The sequence below is a fragment of the Berghia stephanieae genome, chromosome 1 (assembly GCF_034508935.2).
Source record: "Berghia stephanieae isolate SIO BIC M18660-M18661 chromosome 1, UCSD_Bste_1.3, whole genome shotgun sequence".
In the NCBI taxonomy this organism is placed as follows: domain Eukaryota; kingdom Metazoa; phylum Mollusca; class Gastropoda; order Nudibranchia; family Aeolidiidae; genus Berghia; species Berghia stephanieae.
In genome coordinates this window covers 18,481,842-18,499,228 of record NC_088360.1, presented here as the reverse complement: position 1 = coordinate 18,499,228, position 17,387 = coordinate 18,481,842, and the positions used below count along the sequence as shown (strand labels likewise).

Sequence of the window (17,387 nt, the reverse complement as noted above, 5' to 3'; positions counted from 1 at the left end):
AACTCAATATAAAACAACCTGCGAAGTGTGAAATAATAGTAGTGGAACTCAGTGCCAGTTACAAAAACAACATTTGCTGTACAATTTGAATTGAATGTCCAAACAAAGCTCTAAGATAAAAAATAACAATAATGAATAAATGAATGTTTAAAAAAAAAAGAAGAAATTATTCGAAAAGGCAAATGGCCAAGAATTCCCAAATAAAATAAAATAAATAAATAAATTCAAAATTGATTTAGAGAATTCATTTTATTTATTAAATCTATTTGTTCCGATTACGACTGGGTTTTTTAACAAGATATATAATAAATGCAATTTTCTCCCTTGATTGGAATCCTTGATGAGATTTGCGAAGTTTTGAGCAAAATGTCTGCATAGGTGCATAGATGTCCTCTTATGAAACATTTTTAATATAGCACAAGCTACATCACAAGGCCATTCATTTGCTCGGGGGTGTCATTTGGGCTTCCCTGGTAAAATATAAATGCCGCCGCTATGTCTAAATTTCACAATCTTTTTTTCATCAGGTAGGCACAAGGGTAGCTTAGAGTTAAAAAAAAGTCATCGACTTCAACAAAGGGAATATTACATTTGCCATTCTCTCCGGGCAACTCAAATGCAAACACAAACCCATTCATAACATTGCAATGACAGCTTCTTACCTTTAAGCTTTAAACAAACAAAAAAAAAAAAAAAACAAAAAAAAAAACAAAAAAAGAAATAAATGAACAAAAAAGGAAGGAGTAGGAAAAAAAAGTATTTAAAACCTCTGGGCATTTCTGACAATATCATTACGACATTTAAAGAGTGCAAAATCCAATCGTACTTTTTATAAGGAGCAAGATCCCATTTTAGTTCATCAACCATGAGTTAAATGTTAAAAATATGTTTTAAGTAAGGAGTGAACACTTGTAATGAGCCAAAACAACTTATGTTTTTTATGTTTTTAAGGGTTTTACGGCGCTTGCAACACATTTAGGTTATATCAGCGCCAGTAAAAAGGAAGAAAATGCGATAGTAAAAAGTTCTAGAATTACAATTAAAGCACCCAAGAAAAAGTAAGACAAAGGGGAATTGAGAACAAATAGGGCTCAGATGTAGATTCCAAGAGCATACCACCAATGTACTTAGTTTGAAATCACCTACAAGTCTCATCCAGACACAAGCACAAAATCCAACAAAGAGGAACACACTCAAATGCTTACATTATATATTCAAAATAAAAATAATAATACATAACAGAGAGATGATTTACAATGAAAAAAATATCATCTCCCAAAACAATAACTATGCATTTGACTGTTTCCCTCCCAGCTAGGATTCCGGCCAGTGCCAGGACAAAACCAAGTAATCTCATTCCGAGACAAAGACAGAAAGCATGTTGGATAACAGATAAAGGGGGATAGAAGACACAGCTTGTACCTCCCTGCCCGCTATGGGAGGTCAGGATCCCCACCCAGCAAAACAACTTATCGACGCTATACAGAAGATAATGACAATAAGGGATGAGAATGAATAGAAGTTCGAATCGAATGTTCATCATTTTTGCAGCCTAATTTCAAAGTTAAATTAGAAAAAAGAAAAGTAATATTCAAACGAAATAAAATTAAAATTTTTTTTTTAAAAACCCCAAAAAACAGTGTTCTTTTGAATGTTTTTTTTTTCTCTTTAAAAATGCAAATGAAACAATTCAAATCGAGTCAGTAACATTGTTTCATTTTCTAGCCAATTCCTTTAAAACCCAAGGATATGCACACCACAACTAAGCAACTATTTTAAAAAATCAGATTGATGTACTAGAGTAGATAATAATAAAAAATGGGGAAAAAAAACATAAAAATACATCAAAACAAGCACAGAAACATTGTTCATGCTGTTATTGCAAATGTATGTACTGGTCAGAGGCTTATAATAATAATAATAATAATAATAATAATAATAATACTAATAATAATAATAATAATAATAATAATAATAATAATAATAATAATAATAATAATAATAATAATAATAATAATAATAATAATAATAATAATATAATAATAATAATAATAATAATAATAAAGCATCTTGTTCATCTTTATTACAAAATGATAATGACGAGTATCTTAAATACCTAAAAGCTCTGTGTAGTACCATCACAATAAGCTCATAAATACTAAAGGAGATGGAATTGACTGAGCAGATGATATTACATAGGCCAATATCACGGAGGCTCTTGCCAAGAGAGATAACTCTTGTGAGTTTATGATCTGAATCTCATGGCAGGAAAGGCTTGAGGGAAACAAATGGAGGTCCCAAGGTAACCAAAGCAAAACTGTTCCTACAATCACGGCTTGTGGAATCTGGTTTGGAAAAAAAATATTTAAAAAAGGAAAAGAGGTGAAATAAAATTTTGAGCATTGTTGACGTTCTTTGAAACAATGATGAGTGGTTCATTACAATAAAATTGTCCTACACCGGTGTACCCTCATTTGCAGGTCAGATAACCCACTATGTGCATCAATATGGGGTCTTGTGGTATGACTCTAGCCTGTCGGACTGAAAAAGGTCCAGGGTTTAAGTTCCGCTTTGAGCGGTGCAAAGTTGAGTCTTTGGAAAAGACTTTATCTACATTTTATCACCACACTCAGGTGTAAAAAGGAGAACTTGGCCTTGAACAGCATTGTCTCTGTCGGAAATAAAATATAAATTGTAATATCACCTAACAGGCATCATGTCTCATTCTACACATTAAGTGTTACTGTTGGATAGGGACACTTTGTGAAGTGCTTTGAGCCTGTTTAGTGGATATTGTGCTGAATAAATTCGCCAATTTTTTTATGGGCTCATTTTTTTTATTGGAAATACTCTCAAACCAATGCCAAATCCTGTCCATTACATCCATGCTGTGTCAAGCCCACAGTTGGATTCAGGAGTCTGATGTCCCACCGCCCGGCAACGGTGGCCATCTTGGTTCTAAACAAAGAAAATCATTACTTCTTATTCTTCATGCTGGTTAGAACTTTTCATAAAGCTTGTGACCAGAATGTGTAAAAGTCAAAACATGATCAAATTTATGTTTTTTTTTTCCCCCTCTGGATACGCTTTTATGCTCGCTGGAGAAATATTTCATACGGGCGTTCGCGATTGTTCCGATAGTTTAGAGCCAGTGTTACTAAGTTACCATGCGTCATTAGGAAGGAAGTGACGTTACGACTGTTGAAGAGTATTGCAATTGGTAATCAGAAATGAATGGCTAATGAGAAATCAAACGGGTACCTTGTTAGATGTCGACTCTCCTGATGTACATCCATCTCCTTACTCTTAAATTCATTCAGTTCTTTTCGAATAGCCGCCTGTGGACAGATGGGAACATAATTTTCAAATAAACTCTTATGTGTGTGTGTGTGTGAGAGAGATAAAGAGAGAACAGAGAGAGAGAGAAAGAGAGAGAGAGACAGAGAGAGATAGAGAGAGAGAGAGAGAGAGAGAGAGAGAGAGAGAAGAGGAGATAGAAGAGAGAGAGGAGAGAGAGAGAGAGAGAGAGAGAGAGATAGATAGAGAGAGAGAGAGAGAGAGAGAAAGAGAGATAGATAGAGAGAGAGAGAGGGGAGAGAGAGAGAGAGAGGGGAGAGAGAGAGATAGAGAGAGAAAGAGAGAGAGAAAGAGAGAGAAGAGAGAGACAGAGAGAAAGAGAGAGAAGAGAGAGAAGAGAGAGAGAGATAGAGATAGAAGAGAGAAGAGAGAAAGAGAGAGAAGAGAGAGAGAGACAGAGAGAGAGAGAGAGAGAGAGAGAGAGAGAGAGAGAGAGAGAGAGACAGAGAGATGTTACCTTATCCCTAGGAGTGAGTTTGGTCCAGGGTTTCTCAGCCCGTCTGTCATATTCATGGGCATCTGTTACTTCCACATAGTCGCTGAAGTCAATGATTTTTCTTTCTCTCAGCTCTTCTATACTGGGACGGAAGCTTAACTGTAATGATTGCAAAAATAACCCCAAAAAATTATGAATCTCCATGAGGAGCCGTCGCCTCATATCTATAAAAACAAAGACAACAATTCACCTTAATTCATTTTTGCCACACGGTGTTCGAATTTTTAACGCGTAACCGTGGTTTAAATTAAATACTATCTATCTTTTAAATATACACACACAAATTCGGACTAAAGGCCAGAGGTATGGCATATCTCAATTTATCAAATTAATATATTAAGTGTTGCTATTGGTTCTTGGTTCTATATTTTTACAATTTTTGTGCATTGGCATATATATATAAGTATACATTGTCGCCAGAGATTCTCAACTTTGTGTGTATACATTTTCATGCATACCATGTCTGTAAACGGATTTCCATTTTTTTGGCTGAATAAAGTATATATTATTATTATTATTATTATGCTTTAGTGAACACCCAAAACACAAAACATTATCTAACAGTAACAGTATTTAAAGTTGTTCTCACTAACCACCACAAAACTAGCAAATTCTTCAATTGATTTTCCAAACAACATGAGATGAGCTTATGAGGATTTTATCCTGGAATCTGTGGCATTAAACTGACAGTAACGATTGCTTGCTACATTTTGAATTGATTATTCATTGACTGCAAATTACTTTCCACCACCAGATGTAACAACAGACCTAATAAAGCTATCCAATCAGTGATGAGTGGACTGAGAGGTCCGAAAGAAAAAAGACCCTTTACTTGTCAGTCGACCCGTCTGGACCCCCTTTTTAAACATGTTAAAAAATAAAGAAATAAATAGTTTCATGTGATTCTAATTTTATGTATCTTATAACTGATAAATAGATGACAGAGAATTATATAACCATCGGCCATAATGAAATCACATACTTGATCTCAGGATGGGAGAAAAACTACATGGAAAGTATTTTAACAAGAGCAATACACACCTTGCGAATCAAATATCTCCTTTTTCTTTCCTTCTCTGCAAGATGTTCATCTGATGATTGTTCTGTTTGATAAAAATTTGTAATGTTTAATAACAAAAAGCTGTGATACAAATTTTTGTAACAATAAATTATGATTTAAAATTAATGATAATAAGTGAGCTCGAGAATCAAATTTATCTAATAATTGTCCTGCAAGAAAACAATTTTAAAAAGGAAATGTTATTCTTAAACAAGACATTACTATTCAAACCACAACGATGGTGACTGAACTTGAAAACTTAATCATCAAACCCTTTATAAAACATTGGTGGGAATTCAAATCCACGGTTTCAATGAGTAAAGACTCAGATATTGGGGAATCGAAAAGCATGTGGCAGCCTGGCTCAGCAGTATGGGTCTTTGCTTCATACCCGAAAGGTACCAAGTTCCACTACCCGCTGCACCGTGTGGCCTTGAGCAAGTCACCTTGGTTATTCCAACAATCTTCATTTGGAATAGACCCTAAAGACAAATTTTCCCTTGAAGATGAATAAAGGGAATTTATACTTTTATTAATATGCTCCTTTATAAAAATTTAAATATATATAAATTGAATACAAAATTTAAGATAAAATAATACACTCTAGCTCTACAACGAAATCTATGAGTAGCCGCCAAATAAGGACATCTCTGGAAGTTTATCAATTGATTTCAACTGGACTGAAAAACCAGAGAATGAAATTATACCTTCATTATGTCAATACATATTTGTTTTATATGACTAAAATGCATAGACATTTTCAAATAAGGACATCTCTGGGAGCTTATCAATTGATTTCAACTGGACTGAAAAACCAGAGAATGAAATTATACCTTCATTATGTCAATACATATTTGTTTTATATGACTAAAATGCATAGACATTTTCAAATAATAAGTCAAATCAGGAAAAAAAATTAAACGGAACACTTACGATGTAAAATATTTCTATTCTCTAATTCTTCCTGAGTTGGACGCAAACTGAGACGTCGGGTGAGTTTGGAACCGATCGCCTCCCTCAACTCTTTCTTCTCAGAGTCCGATTGGCTTGGAATGATGTTTTTGGCCACGAGGTCGTTTTTGGATGGCCTCGACTCCAGGAAACGGGCCAGGCTGTCGTTTCGAGCCACTTTAGCTGCCAAGGAATCTGGGGGGGAAAATCATTTGAAGTCGGTGATTTAACCATTTTCGGAATCTGCATGATAATAAAATAATGCCCAGTAAAACAGCAAATTCATTTCACTACTTTAATGACGGACAAGCACTAATTTTCAACATACTTATATTTTATTCGCATTGATTTTTAAAAATCAGGATTATCTTGTTTTAAAGATTTAAATAAAATCACATTTATATGAAACTTTCACCCCAAAGTCCAACACTCCTTATTGTCTAATGAGTAGAAACCAGTCAAAGTAATGGACTGATAAGTATTCATTCACAAGACATGAACAATGTTCTAAGAGAAGTTCATCATGCTAAATCAAATATTATCCTTAGTCCCTTAACCATTTTAAAAAAAGATAAAAAGAAGCAAGAAACAGAGGAAGGATGGGATTTAAAAAAAAAAATAAAAAAAAAAAAAAAAGGAGAGAGAGAGAGAGAGAGAGAGAGAGAGAGAGAGAGAGAGAGAGAGAAAGAGAGAGAGAGAGAGAAGAGAGAGAGAGAGAGAGAGAGAGAGAGAGAGAGAGAGAGAGAGAGAGAGAGATACAAAAAAACAAAACAAAAAAAAAACAAACAACCAAAGACAAAATAACATTGCAGTGTAAACTGACTGGGGTCATAATCATCCTTGTATTTGATCTCTTCGTCTTCAGAATCATCTGAGTCACTGGGAGATAACTGATGTTGATTCTGGTGATGATGTTGTTGGTCTGTGCTCTGATAGGGACCTGTTGAACTGGGCACATTTTCCTTGTCACTCTCATTATCTGGACTGTTCAATCAGAATAACATTTTTCAGTTTTCTTTTAAAGACCAAGACATATTATCGAAATACATTTTAAAAAAAAAAAAAAAATGACATGGAAATAATAAAATAGCAAAACTTTGAATGGATAAAAGTCAATAAACATAAATATAAACTATCAAATATTTTACATCAAACTGCTTGAAAAAAAGATGTATTCTCATCTGCCTATATTATTATTTGCAGAAGAATTTTTAGATTCTGGGATCGTGATAAATGGACCAGGGTTGATCTCCGGTGAAATCAACATTCACCCAGCAGTCATTGAGTAGCAATAAAGAGGTGTCCTATCCAAAGGGTAGGAAGCAATTACTATGATCTGTATAACAATATAGAAACCAGGATTGGCTCCTGATCCATGGCTCTAATGAAAAGCTTTATTCTTAGATTTCTATTTATAGGAGGATTTGGTTAAATTATTTTAATTAAGTAAGCATCGATGCTTAGTGCTTCCAAATATTTGACTGGTTGTAAACTTTGTATTTTCAGTTTGCCGAACACCTTATGGAAAGAAAAAAAAAGATCCACAGGCAATGAGGAGAATATACTTACGTCGTGGCCTGTACAGAGACTCTAGGCCTTGGTATGGGCCTGACGGTGCCCACGGGGGGAGTCCCAGAGGGGTGGGGGGCTAAATGGGTGGTGGGAGGCTGATCGCTAAATCTAGGGGTGTGTGGGTTGACAGATCCTGGGGTAGGGCTGGCTCTGCTCGTGTCCAGTGGTCTGGCAAAACTACTGGAGGCTAGAGGAAATAATATATATAATAAGTAGCAATGACTATGAAAAATGTTTTTTTCTCTTTTTGAGGAAAAATTTTGTCTAAAATTAAAGCCCTATCTCCACTGAGTAAAAGTGTTTTTGAATTTTTAAAATCCATTCATAAATAAACAAGTTATGTAGTTTCAAAGGTGTCATTTATTTGGATGACCCGCAAAGAGGAAAAAAACGAGAAAATATGGGACGCTTTTTCGGCATTTTTTTTCGACCTTTGGTTGCATCTTGCGTAATAAGTGGATTAAAAGATTGAAACTTGAAGAGCAAATTAGGATGGTGTTTTGTGAAATACGGGAAAAGTACTCGTCATATTCATATGAAATTTTACAACCAAAAAGAAGAAATGTTCATGTATTACCTTGTCAGCGACAAAACCTCCACGCCGGTAGTTTTAGAAATATTTTACTCCAAAGAGTAAAAATCTATTTTTAACGGTCTTCTGGTAATCGCACGAGTTTTGTCGCTTGACATAATCTAAAATGACCTTTTTTCTAACTGTGTGCCAACTTTTAGTCATATTCATCGATAAACAGCGTCGTAATTAATTTTTTAAAATAGCATATACGAAACGGCTTCGTCCCATATTTTGACGCGAATTCGGGCACTTCGTGAGCGAAAAAGAGGCCCAAAGATTTGTGTGGGATAGTCATTGCTAATAATAAGAGACTGAGAGAGACTGGGAGAGAGATAGATAGATAGATAGATAGAGTTAGAGAGAGAGAGAGAGAGAGAGAGAGAGAGAGAGAGAGAGAGAGAGAGAGAGAGAGAGAAATTTGAATGGATTGAAGTTATTGTTATGCGCCTAGAGCTTTATTGTAAAGAGGAGTGGGCGCAATATAAATAAATTTCATTATTATTATTATTATTATATAAACCTTAATTAATGACTTCAAACAGAATTCTAGATAATGTTTGGATTAATTACCAAACGTGTTGATTGCACCGATTTATCTAAATGTGACCAGTCATTTCAAAACTGTATTATATGTCAGGTTGAACATAACGATAAAAATTTGACAAGAAACTTAACAACTGCCAACTTTGAGTTAAAACGAATGAAGGGGTCAGTTCTACACATGCTCAAGTCCAGTTTAGCTGTTTTTAGAAATTGCAAATGACATTAGGCTTCAACAGTCGTAACATCACTTCTCTCATAATGACGCATGGTAACTTAGTAACTAGCTCTAAACTATCGGAACAATGGCGGACGCCCTTATGAAATATTTCTCCGACGAGCATAAATGCGTATCCGGCGGGGAAAAAAACCATTATAAATCTGATCATGTTTTGACTTTTACACATTCTGATCACAAGACATATGAAAAGTTCTAGCCAGCATGAAGAATAAAAAGTACCGATTTTCTTTGTTTAGAACCACGATGGCCGCCGTTGCTGAGCGACGTGACATCAGACTATTGAATCCACTTATGATGCCAGTGGTCTAAAAAGTCAAATTGATGAATCAATTGTGATATTTCTTTTGTGCCTATATATAAAAGATGCAGGTTTCAGTTGCTGAGCTACAGGATAAGACAAATGATCCACGGCAGTTCAAAACTGTCTCAAACCAAGGCCAAACTGGGCTGTGTATAGAACAAATCCCTTCAAATGCCCTCAATAGAGAGAGTGTGTTTTGTTCATTCCTTGACCTACACAAATCATAAACTTCTTAATTCTGATAATTTTGATTGTGAACTCAATTATTTTTCTCCTTTGGTTCACTCTGACAAAAATAAACATTGAGTGAATGGATCACCAATGATAAAATGGCTTTAACTCACTCAATCCTAGAGTTTTTTTGCTACTTTTCAAAACTGGAAAAAATGTATTAAAAATCAGCATGTACATAGATGGTTTTATTTAACTACCATTAACATGCAAAAACTAAAAACATTTGCTTTGATACTACACCTATAATTTGTCTCAGAAAAAATGTAATAAACAGGCATTGGGTAAAAGTAACCCCGGGTAAACTACAGATATAGTCGGTGTTAGGGCTGAGTGAGTTAAGCACAAGGACAGCAACAAACGAGCTTCCAATAAATTTGAACAGATTTAAAAATTAATAAATTCAACCGTGGCAACAATGAATTTCTCGTAGTCAAAACTTCGAAATTACAAGGTCTTTTATTCCTGAAAATGTCCACACAAGAAGACAAACTAGTCAAATATAACCTGGGTTTCAACCGATGTGAACATATTTGCAGATCTGATTACTGGACACAATTTTGGGCCCGTTTTAACATTGTTGTCATGGAGGATATTTTGCATTGATTTGAGAGCATTTCTTTTATAACAATTTGGGTCATCAGACCTGTATATAAGCGTATGTTGGTTTCAACCCATCTTAAGGAAATTTCAATTATTTTTTAAAGGCAAGATTAGAGTAGTCCCTTTGGACAACATGGATGATTCCTTTATAATTATACATTTAGTCAATCGATTAAAGATATTCCTATATGATAGCAGTTTGTCATACCATGTGAAAAAGCTAAATTTAATGTTAGCATGTTCAGTTTGACAATTAGAAAGTCTGAAGTTCTATCCCAAATTGAGGAATCTGAGTGTTGGAGGATTTTACATTCTTTTAATTTGTATGTTTCTATCTATTATGACAATCTAATATAAATATATATGAATTCTGTGTTTTCTTGATAAAGGCCAAGGGCAGAAACATCGTTTGTTTTGTGTTGTTCATTCACGAGTCAGATTTACTCCCTTTATCTTTATCTCCATTTTATTGACTCATTTAGGCACCTCTAATTATTAATTTTTAAAATTTTCTATCTGCTTTACGTGTAGAAAAAACAAAACAAAAAAAAAGCCCCACCCCATTTATATTCTTTATTCTTATCCGTTTATCGTTCTAATTAATTTGTTTATTTCTGCACTGAGGAAGTGAGGTATTTCTTTCTTTAACACAGATAAAAGAAAACAAAAAAAACCCAAACAAACCAAACTGAGAAGGCATGACTAACCAGGTGAGGCAATATTTGGTTTCTTGAGGGCTGATTTATATGGCCTTTTGTTCAAATCAGGCTCACTGGCAAGGACCGCTTCATACGGCGACTGCTGAGGGACTAGTGATGGATCGGTCACATATTTATTGAGCTGGGCACTATCCTCATCATCGTCATCATCATCTTCATCATCATCTTTATCATCTGGGTGGATCTCTTGAGGTGCTGGCATAAAATGAAATGACATTATCATGACTTACTATTACAACAAGTGCAATGATGCATATATTTTCTTTAAAAATGCCGTTTACAATACATAGGCTCATAAAAAATATGAATCATATAAAATATTCAGCTTGAAGCTTGGTCAAATATCCTCTTTAAATGACAAATACTTTTACATTAAAACCTGGGCAAATGGATTTTAAGAAGAAGAAAAAAAATCCTCAAAACAAAAACAACGTAAACATGTTTACATCATTAACAAAGAGAAACAAAACTTTGGGGGGAAAAAATACAATCGGTCAACTGATCATCAATCCACATCTTCAGCTTATTACAATTAATCAACACTTCCAAAATTTTGTGAATATTCAACGATATGTGTTGCAATGTCTTGTAATGTCAACTGTAATCCAACTTTAAAAATTATTTTTTTTTATATGTAAATGCACATTATTGGTTTTTGCATTTGATAAAGAACTAAATTCTTCAAATACACAACCCAAAACAATTTCTCTCTCAGCTAACCAAAACTTTAGGAAAGTAAAAGTTGTAAAAATCCAAAAAATATAATTTCGATGTATCTCACCGACTATGGCCACCCTTTTGACGCCGTCACCGGCAATGCCAGGTTGGAATGAGTAAGCGTTGACGGTGGAGTTGCCTCCCATTCGCATGTCAGACATGGCCTGGGACACAGCTTCATTATAATTGGGAGGGGGTGGGTGTTCCCTGGGTTGGGGAGCTTGCACCGTGGGGCTGGGACAACCAGCGGGGATGATGATGGGACGAGCATGTGTGGAGGAGGAAACACCTGAGTTGGAAGACAGACAGATGGGGGAAAGAAGCGCGAGAGTAATAATAAGTATACTCATACAATTAGGAGTTACAGCAGCCTAAGACAAATGAAGGATAGAAAGTTCCTTTAACTCACTCAATCCTAGAGTTTTTCGCTACTTTTCAAAATTGGAAAATTTGTATTAAAAATGAACAAAAACATGTGCATAAACAGTTTTATTCAGCTACCATTAACATGTAAAAACTAAAAAGCACCTTTGAAGACATCAAGCAGACTTCCAAACTAGATTTTTTTAACAGAGTTGCTACATTAACCCTGGCTCTTACTTCATGAGGAGGTCACCATCCTAATTGTTTCACGTGTTTGAAAGGTTAATGGATCCTTCCGATGGTAATTTACACAGTACTAAGACTGCTCAATGCCACCCCCCCCCCCCCCACCCCCAATGGGAATTACGGATTAAAAAGAATTCCAAGTTAAAAGGTCTTTAATATTCCTTGATTGTACATTCTAACAGAATACACATAAAGAATATAAATCGAAACGAGGAAGGGCGGGATGTAAGGATAATTCTGAACAGTTCACATTAATTCATTCCCTAAAGAATTTCTCCAACCTGGACTTTAAGATTGATGTCTACAAGCCATAAGACAATTACAAAAAGTTGTAAATAATGACTTACTGTTGGGTTGAACACATGAAGGGGGAGCATCAGAGGGTTGCTGGGGGGAGGGGTGCAATGACATGGCAACAGGGTGTTGTGGAGGAAGAGTGGCAGTCGCCATTGAACTGTTGTTGGCGGCCGCTGGCAAAGTGGCGTTTCCCTCCGTTCCGTTGGTGGAGTTATTACAGTAACCACCGGCGGTTATGTTGGAGTTGGAGTTGGTGGTGGTGGAGGTGATGCAGGTGGCCGAGGTGGTGGCTTGGATTCGGTTCCTTTCACCGTCCACGACCGGGGAGGTTTCACTGGTGTCTCCGGACTCATCGCACTCTTTCAGCATCTCTGGATGAGACAAGAGTAAAACAATAGAACAATAAATTTGTCAGCTTGAAATGGATTATTATAGAGTGACACTGTGTATCTTAGAATTGTGGTCTGGAACACACGATTGAAATTGGGTCAGAAGATCTGAGCCCACAATTAACCTCCACACTCTACGCTCTAAAGGAAAAACATTTTACACACATTTTATTGAGAATGTCAACGAGGCAAACAAATTCCGGAGCGGGCACTGGTGTGAGATAAAGATATGGAAAAAAAGTGTGAATGAAACAGTTCTAGACAAAGGAAGAACAAAAAAAAAAAAAAGAAAGAAAAAAAGGTCTTCTTAAAAATCATCTGCCTCACTGCCCCATTATTATTATTATTATTATTATTATTATTATTATTATTATTATTATTATTATTATTATTCATTATTATTATTATTATTATTATTATTATTTTCATTATTATTATTATTATTATTATTTTATTATTATTATTATTATTATTATTATTATTATTATTATTATTATTATTATTATTATTATCATTATTTTTAAAAAAAATTAATTATTTATTATTATTATTATTTTTTAAAATTTATTTATGTATTTTTATTAATTTTTTTTGAAATTTTTCTTGCCGTGCCTGGCACTGATTCATATCAGAACTTTAAATTACACACTAGTTAAACTTGAAAGTCTTTCTGCAAAAAGCAGCATTGTCTTAGACAATAAAAAATGTAAATATTTGTGCCTAAATATCGCTTGCATGTCTTACCCTTCCAGTTAAAATGTGTACTCTTTTTATACTCCAATTTTAAACTGTACAGCGTTCAGCATATAATAACGATGTTTAGAAAGGGGATATGTTACCAAAATTCAATCCTATATATTTCAAAAAGTTACAACACACAACACTTTTCAGTCATCTCGGTGTGTTGAAAAAAAAAAGAGAAGTATAATATAAACAAAACAGGACAAAAAGACAGTATGTCCGACTCAGCCAATGGGGAAAAGTAAGACGAATGAGAGTGGTCCAGGAAAAGTATAAAAGAAAAGAGGCCAGCAGTGATCTACCCTCTTGTTCTCAACCAAAAAAACCCCTTATCAATGACGCTTAAGTTACATCCCACTTCGATTACTTCAGAACGACCAAATGACATCAGATTGAGAATCAATATATATATAATATATATATATATATATATATAAATATATAATAATACATATATAATATATATATATATATATATATATATATATAATATATATACATAATATATATATATATATATATATATATATATATATATATAAATATATATATATATAGACTTCCATATATATGATATATGATCAACGTGTACATATATAGGTCTGACATCCGAACCCACTTTTTGGGCCTAGTTTAACATTGTTGTAATGGACAATATTTTGCGTCATTTTTTTTAGATTTCCATTACAACAATGAACCCATTGGGAATTGGGTTATCAGACCTGCAAATAAGTGCACGTCGATATAAAATAAATGAATAAATAAATAAAATAAAGGTACAGGTCAGAAAATATGGGGTCTGTGCCAAGAATAAGTTCATGTTTATTTTCATTCTAATTACTCTCACAGTCGTTAAAACTTGTCTATTTTTCACAAATCAACGAGCATGAGCCAAGATAATGAGACACGCAGAGTGAACCGAGACAAATCTGCCAAACACCGATGAAACGCCTTATTTTACGTTTTGGCCAGAAAACGGAAGACTTGAATTATCGATGGATTAATCCAACCCTCAACTCGTCTCAAGTCTCAAACCTGAGACCTCAAACACGTCTCAGGTTTGAGATTTTTTTGACCAGTTGAGATTACCTTTATCGATCTATAATCCATTCTTAAACAAAAAGAGTTTTGGGGGTCAAAATTGTTCAGTGCAGTCCATGTTAAATTTTCGCCAGCGAGCACAGAATTACTGGCAAATCTAAAAATTTATAAAACTATTTTTAAAAAAAGGATTTATTGATATAATATACAAGTAACTGCAGACCTGCCAAATTGAAAACTTCACAAAGTAATTTTTATGTCAATTTTTAGTAATTTGACAAGGAAATTTGTAATTTCTGAAATTGTGTACCAACAACCACAATACTATTATTATTATTATTATTATTATTATTATTATTATTATTATTATTATTATTATTATTATTATTATTATTATTATTATTATAATAATAATAATAGTAGTCGTAGTAGTCGTAGTAGTAGTAGTAGTAGTAGTAGTAGTAGTAGTAGTAGTAGTAGTAGTAGTAGTAGTAGCAGTAGTAGTTCGCTTCTTCTTCTTATCATTATTATTATTATTATTATTATTATTATTATTATTATTACTACTACTACTAAGGATTAGAAATTCGTAATTTTCCATAAAATTTCGTATTTGGCCATGAAATTTGTCTAAAATTCGTAAAATTACGAAAAATTCGTAAGACTTGGCAGGAATGTAACTGGCCGTCTTGTTGCCAGATTCATTTGTGCGCACCTACAGACTTTATTACTGGCTCGATTTTGATCGTAGATTCGATTTTATGTTAATTTCCAAAATGCAGTGGTATAATAATTAAAATAGATGAGTGCCTGTTCGTTATAGATAGTATGCACTTGGCTAAGAAGCTCACAACATTGCCAACCGGAAGTATAACGGACCAATACACAGAACTATGTGTAACCTTGAACATTTATAGACTGTTTAATACAAGACAGTTTAGTGAGATTACTCATAAAAGCGGATGGCCAAAAAACAACAAATGCCCGAATGACGTCATCTTCGTTCTATCTATAGCCTTTATTTCCCTTTAAATATTGTAAGTTCTCCACTAGTTGAAGTAAAACATTCTGGCCTAAAATTTCGGTGGGTAAAAGAGAAGAAAAAAAAAATAATTAAAAGAACTTTTGTCAGTATACGGCAAACAAATTTAATGACCAGCCAAGTCTGGTCTGGATGAAGCATTCTAGAAAATAGGATTTGTAAAATGCACAGAAAACGAGAAGGGTAGAATTAGAAGTTAAATAGAATCAATAATGAGATGAGAAACAACCCCCCCCCCCCCACACCCGCTTTTTCCACCTCGCTGAGATGCCTGCCATCCATCCTCTCTCTCTCTCTCTCTCTCTCTCTCTCTCTCTCTCTCTCTCTCTCTCTCTTTGACAAACACGAAATCGATAAGCACATCTAATTTGTAAAGACAAAAACAAACAAAAAAAAAACAACAACAAATAAATAAATAAAATAAAAACCAACCTAGACGTCTTAATCATTAATTAGAGAAATATCGGTTTTACTGCGTAGATAATTCAATTCGCAATGCAACAACTTCCATCTTTGTGTTCTTTTCATATCTACAGTTCGAGACACAAAGACGCAAAACTTACAAAGTTCGGCAGATGTTAAAACACTTGAGACGAAGTTGTGGGATTGTGACATTAATTTGTAGTTTTATCGTGTTTTGTACTGGAGTGTATTAATCCGTCCCACCCATAACTGACAAAACACCCCCTTTGCACTTTGATCAGAAGAAAACATTTCCTTCATATCGTCATTAAATATGGAAGGAACGAAATTGACGCCACTCAGCTCTTTGTTATTGTTTTTAGACAGCCATTTTAATGATTTGTTCTCACTAAATCCTACCAATCAGACTATAAAATGTTCGAGGGTACACGTTGGTACGTTATATCTGACTGCCAGATGTTGTATTTTACCTAAACGCATAAAATCAACATTAAAATGACCACCCCTGGCTTGTCACAATACGTACTTTAACCGATGACTTCTATAAGATGCTATATATGACCATCTGGGAGTTATTCATTCTAATCCATCGACAAAATAAAAATATGTAGAATAGTGTTTTGTCAGTTTGTGACGGCGTTTACCTTGGGAGCAGGTAAAACAAAATTGAAAAGAAAAAAGTTTTCTTTCTTTTTTCTTCTTTATCATTGTGAGTGGAGGGGGAAAAAATCCAAATGAGAACGAACAAGATATAAGGGGAGGTAAATGGAGTGCATGCAATGAGATTGAAAGGAACCGACGGAACTTTTTAGTCAGAGAATAAATACATACAGGTAGGGAAGGCATGGGAACAAGATCATGTTCTCTCTCTCTCTCTCTCTCTCTCTCTCTCTCTCTCTCTCTCTCTCTCTCTCTCTCTCCCCTCCCCTCCCCCACATACAAACAAATACAGTTACAAACTACCCCACAGGCGAAAACATATACAAAATCTATATTCACTCTCCTTCTTCTTCTCCTCCTCCTCCCCCCCCCCCCCACCCCTTCTCAGAGATTTAATAATCTGTTCTCGCAGACTTCAGAGCATCAACTAGTATAATTTCATGCCTGAAACACAGATCTCCAAAGGGTAAGGCATTATGAAAATAGAATACACCTGTCAAAGTTTCCCCATCAAACGACCATCCCAATCAACTAAGAGAGTTCCATTATTTAGTGGACAGATGGTACGGTGTAGTGATTAAAATCTACGTACGAGTTCCTTATGATGGATTCAGATCTTACTTATCGAATGGGGTGGATATGGATAGTTTTAAAAACCAAGTCTCGTTGTGCTCTGAGATTATATATATATATATAAATCATCATTGTCTAATGCTGGAAGGTCGCTATTCTCATCCTATACACACGAGTATGAGATAAATAGATAGATAGATAGATAGATAGATAGATAGATAGATAGATAGATAAATAGATAGATAGATAG

The 17,387-nt window shown here is 34.5% G+C and overlaps 1 protein-coding gene across 4 annotated transcripts in view; it reads right to left on the bottom strand.

Annotated features, from left to right (window-relative positions):
- Window positions 1–1,473: 1,473 nt before the first annotated feature.
- LOC144969483 (phosphatase and actin regulator 2-like) overlaps window positions 1,474–17,387 on the bottom strand; it is a 126,830-nt gene continuing 110,916 nt past the window's right edge. For 3 of the 4 annotated variants that reach the window (XM_078908611.1, XM_078908626.1, XM_078908619.1), the window contains 10 exons: window positions 12,319–12,639; window positions 11,427–11,651; window positions 10,634–10,840; window positions 7,434–7,623; window positions 6,688–6,848; window positions 5,847–6,059; window positions 4,895–4,956; window positions 3,815–3,952; window positions 3,262–3,338; window positions 1,474–2,345 (listed from right to left, as the gene is read on the bottom strand). In XM_078908611.1, the coding sequence (XP_078764737.1) occupies window positions 2,330–2,345; window positions 3,262–3,338; window positions 3,815–3,952; window positions 4,895–4,956; window positions 5,847–6,059; window positions 6,688–6,848; window positions 7,434–7,623; window positions 10,634–10,840; window positions 11,427–11,651; window positions 12,319–12,639 (1,610 nt within the window). In that variant the 3' untranslated portion in view covers window positions 1,474–2,329. The remainder of the gene's footprint in view (window positions 2,346–3,261; window positions 3,339–3,814; window positions 3,953–4,894; window positions 4,957–5,846; window positions 6,060–6,687; window positions 6,849–7,433; window positions 7,624–10,633; window positions 10,841–11,426; window positions 11,652–12,318; window positions 12,640–17,387) is intronic. The other variant, XM_078908632.1, reaches the window with a different exon arrangement.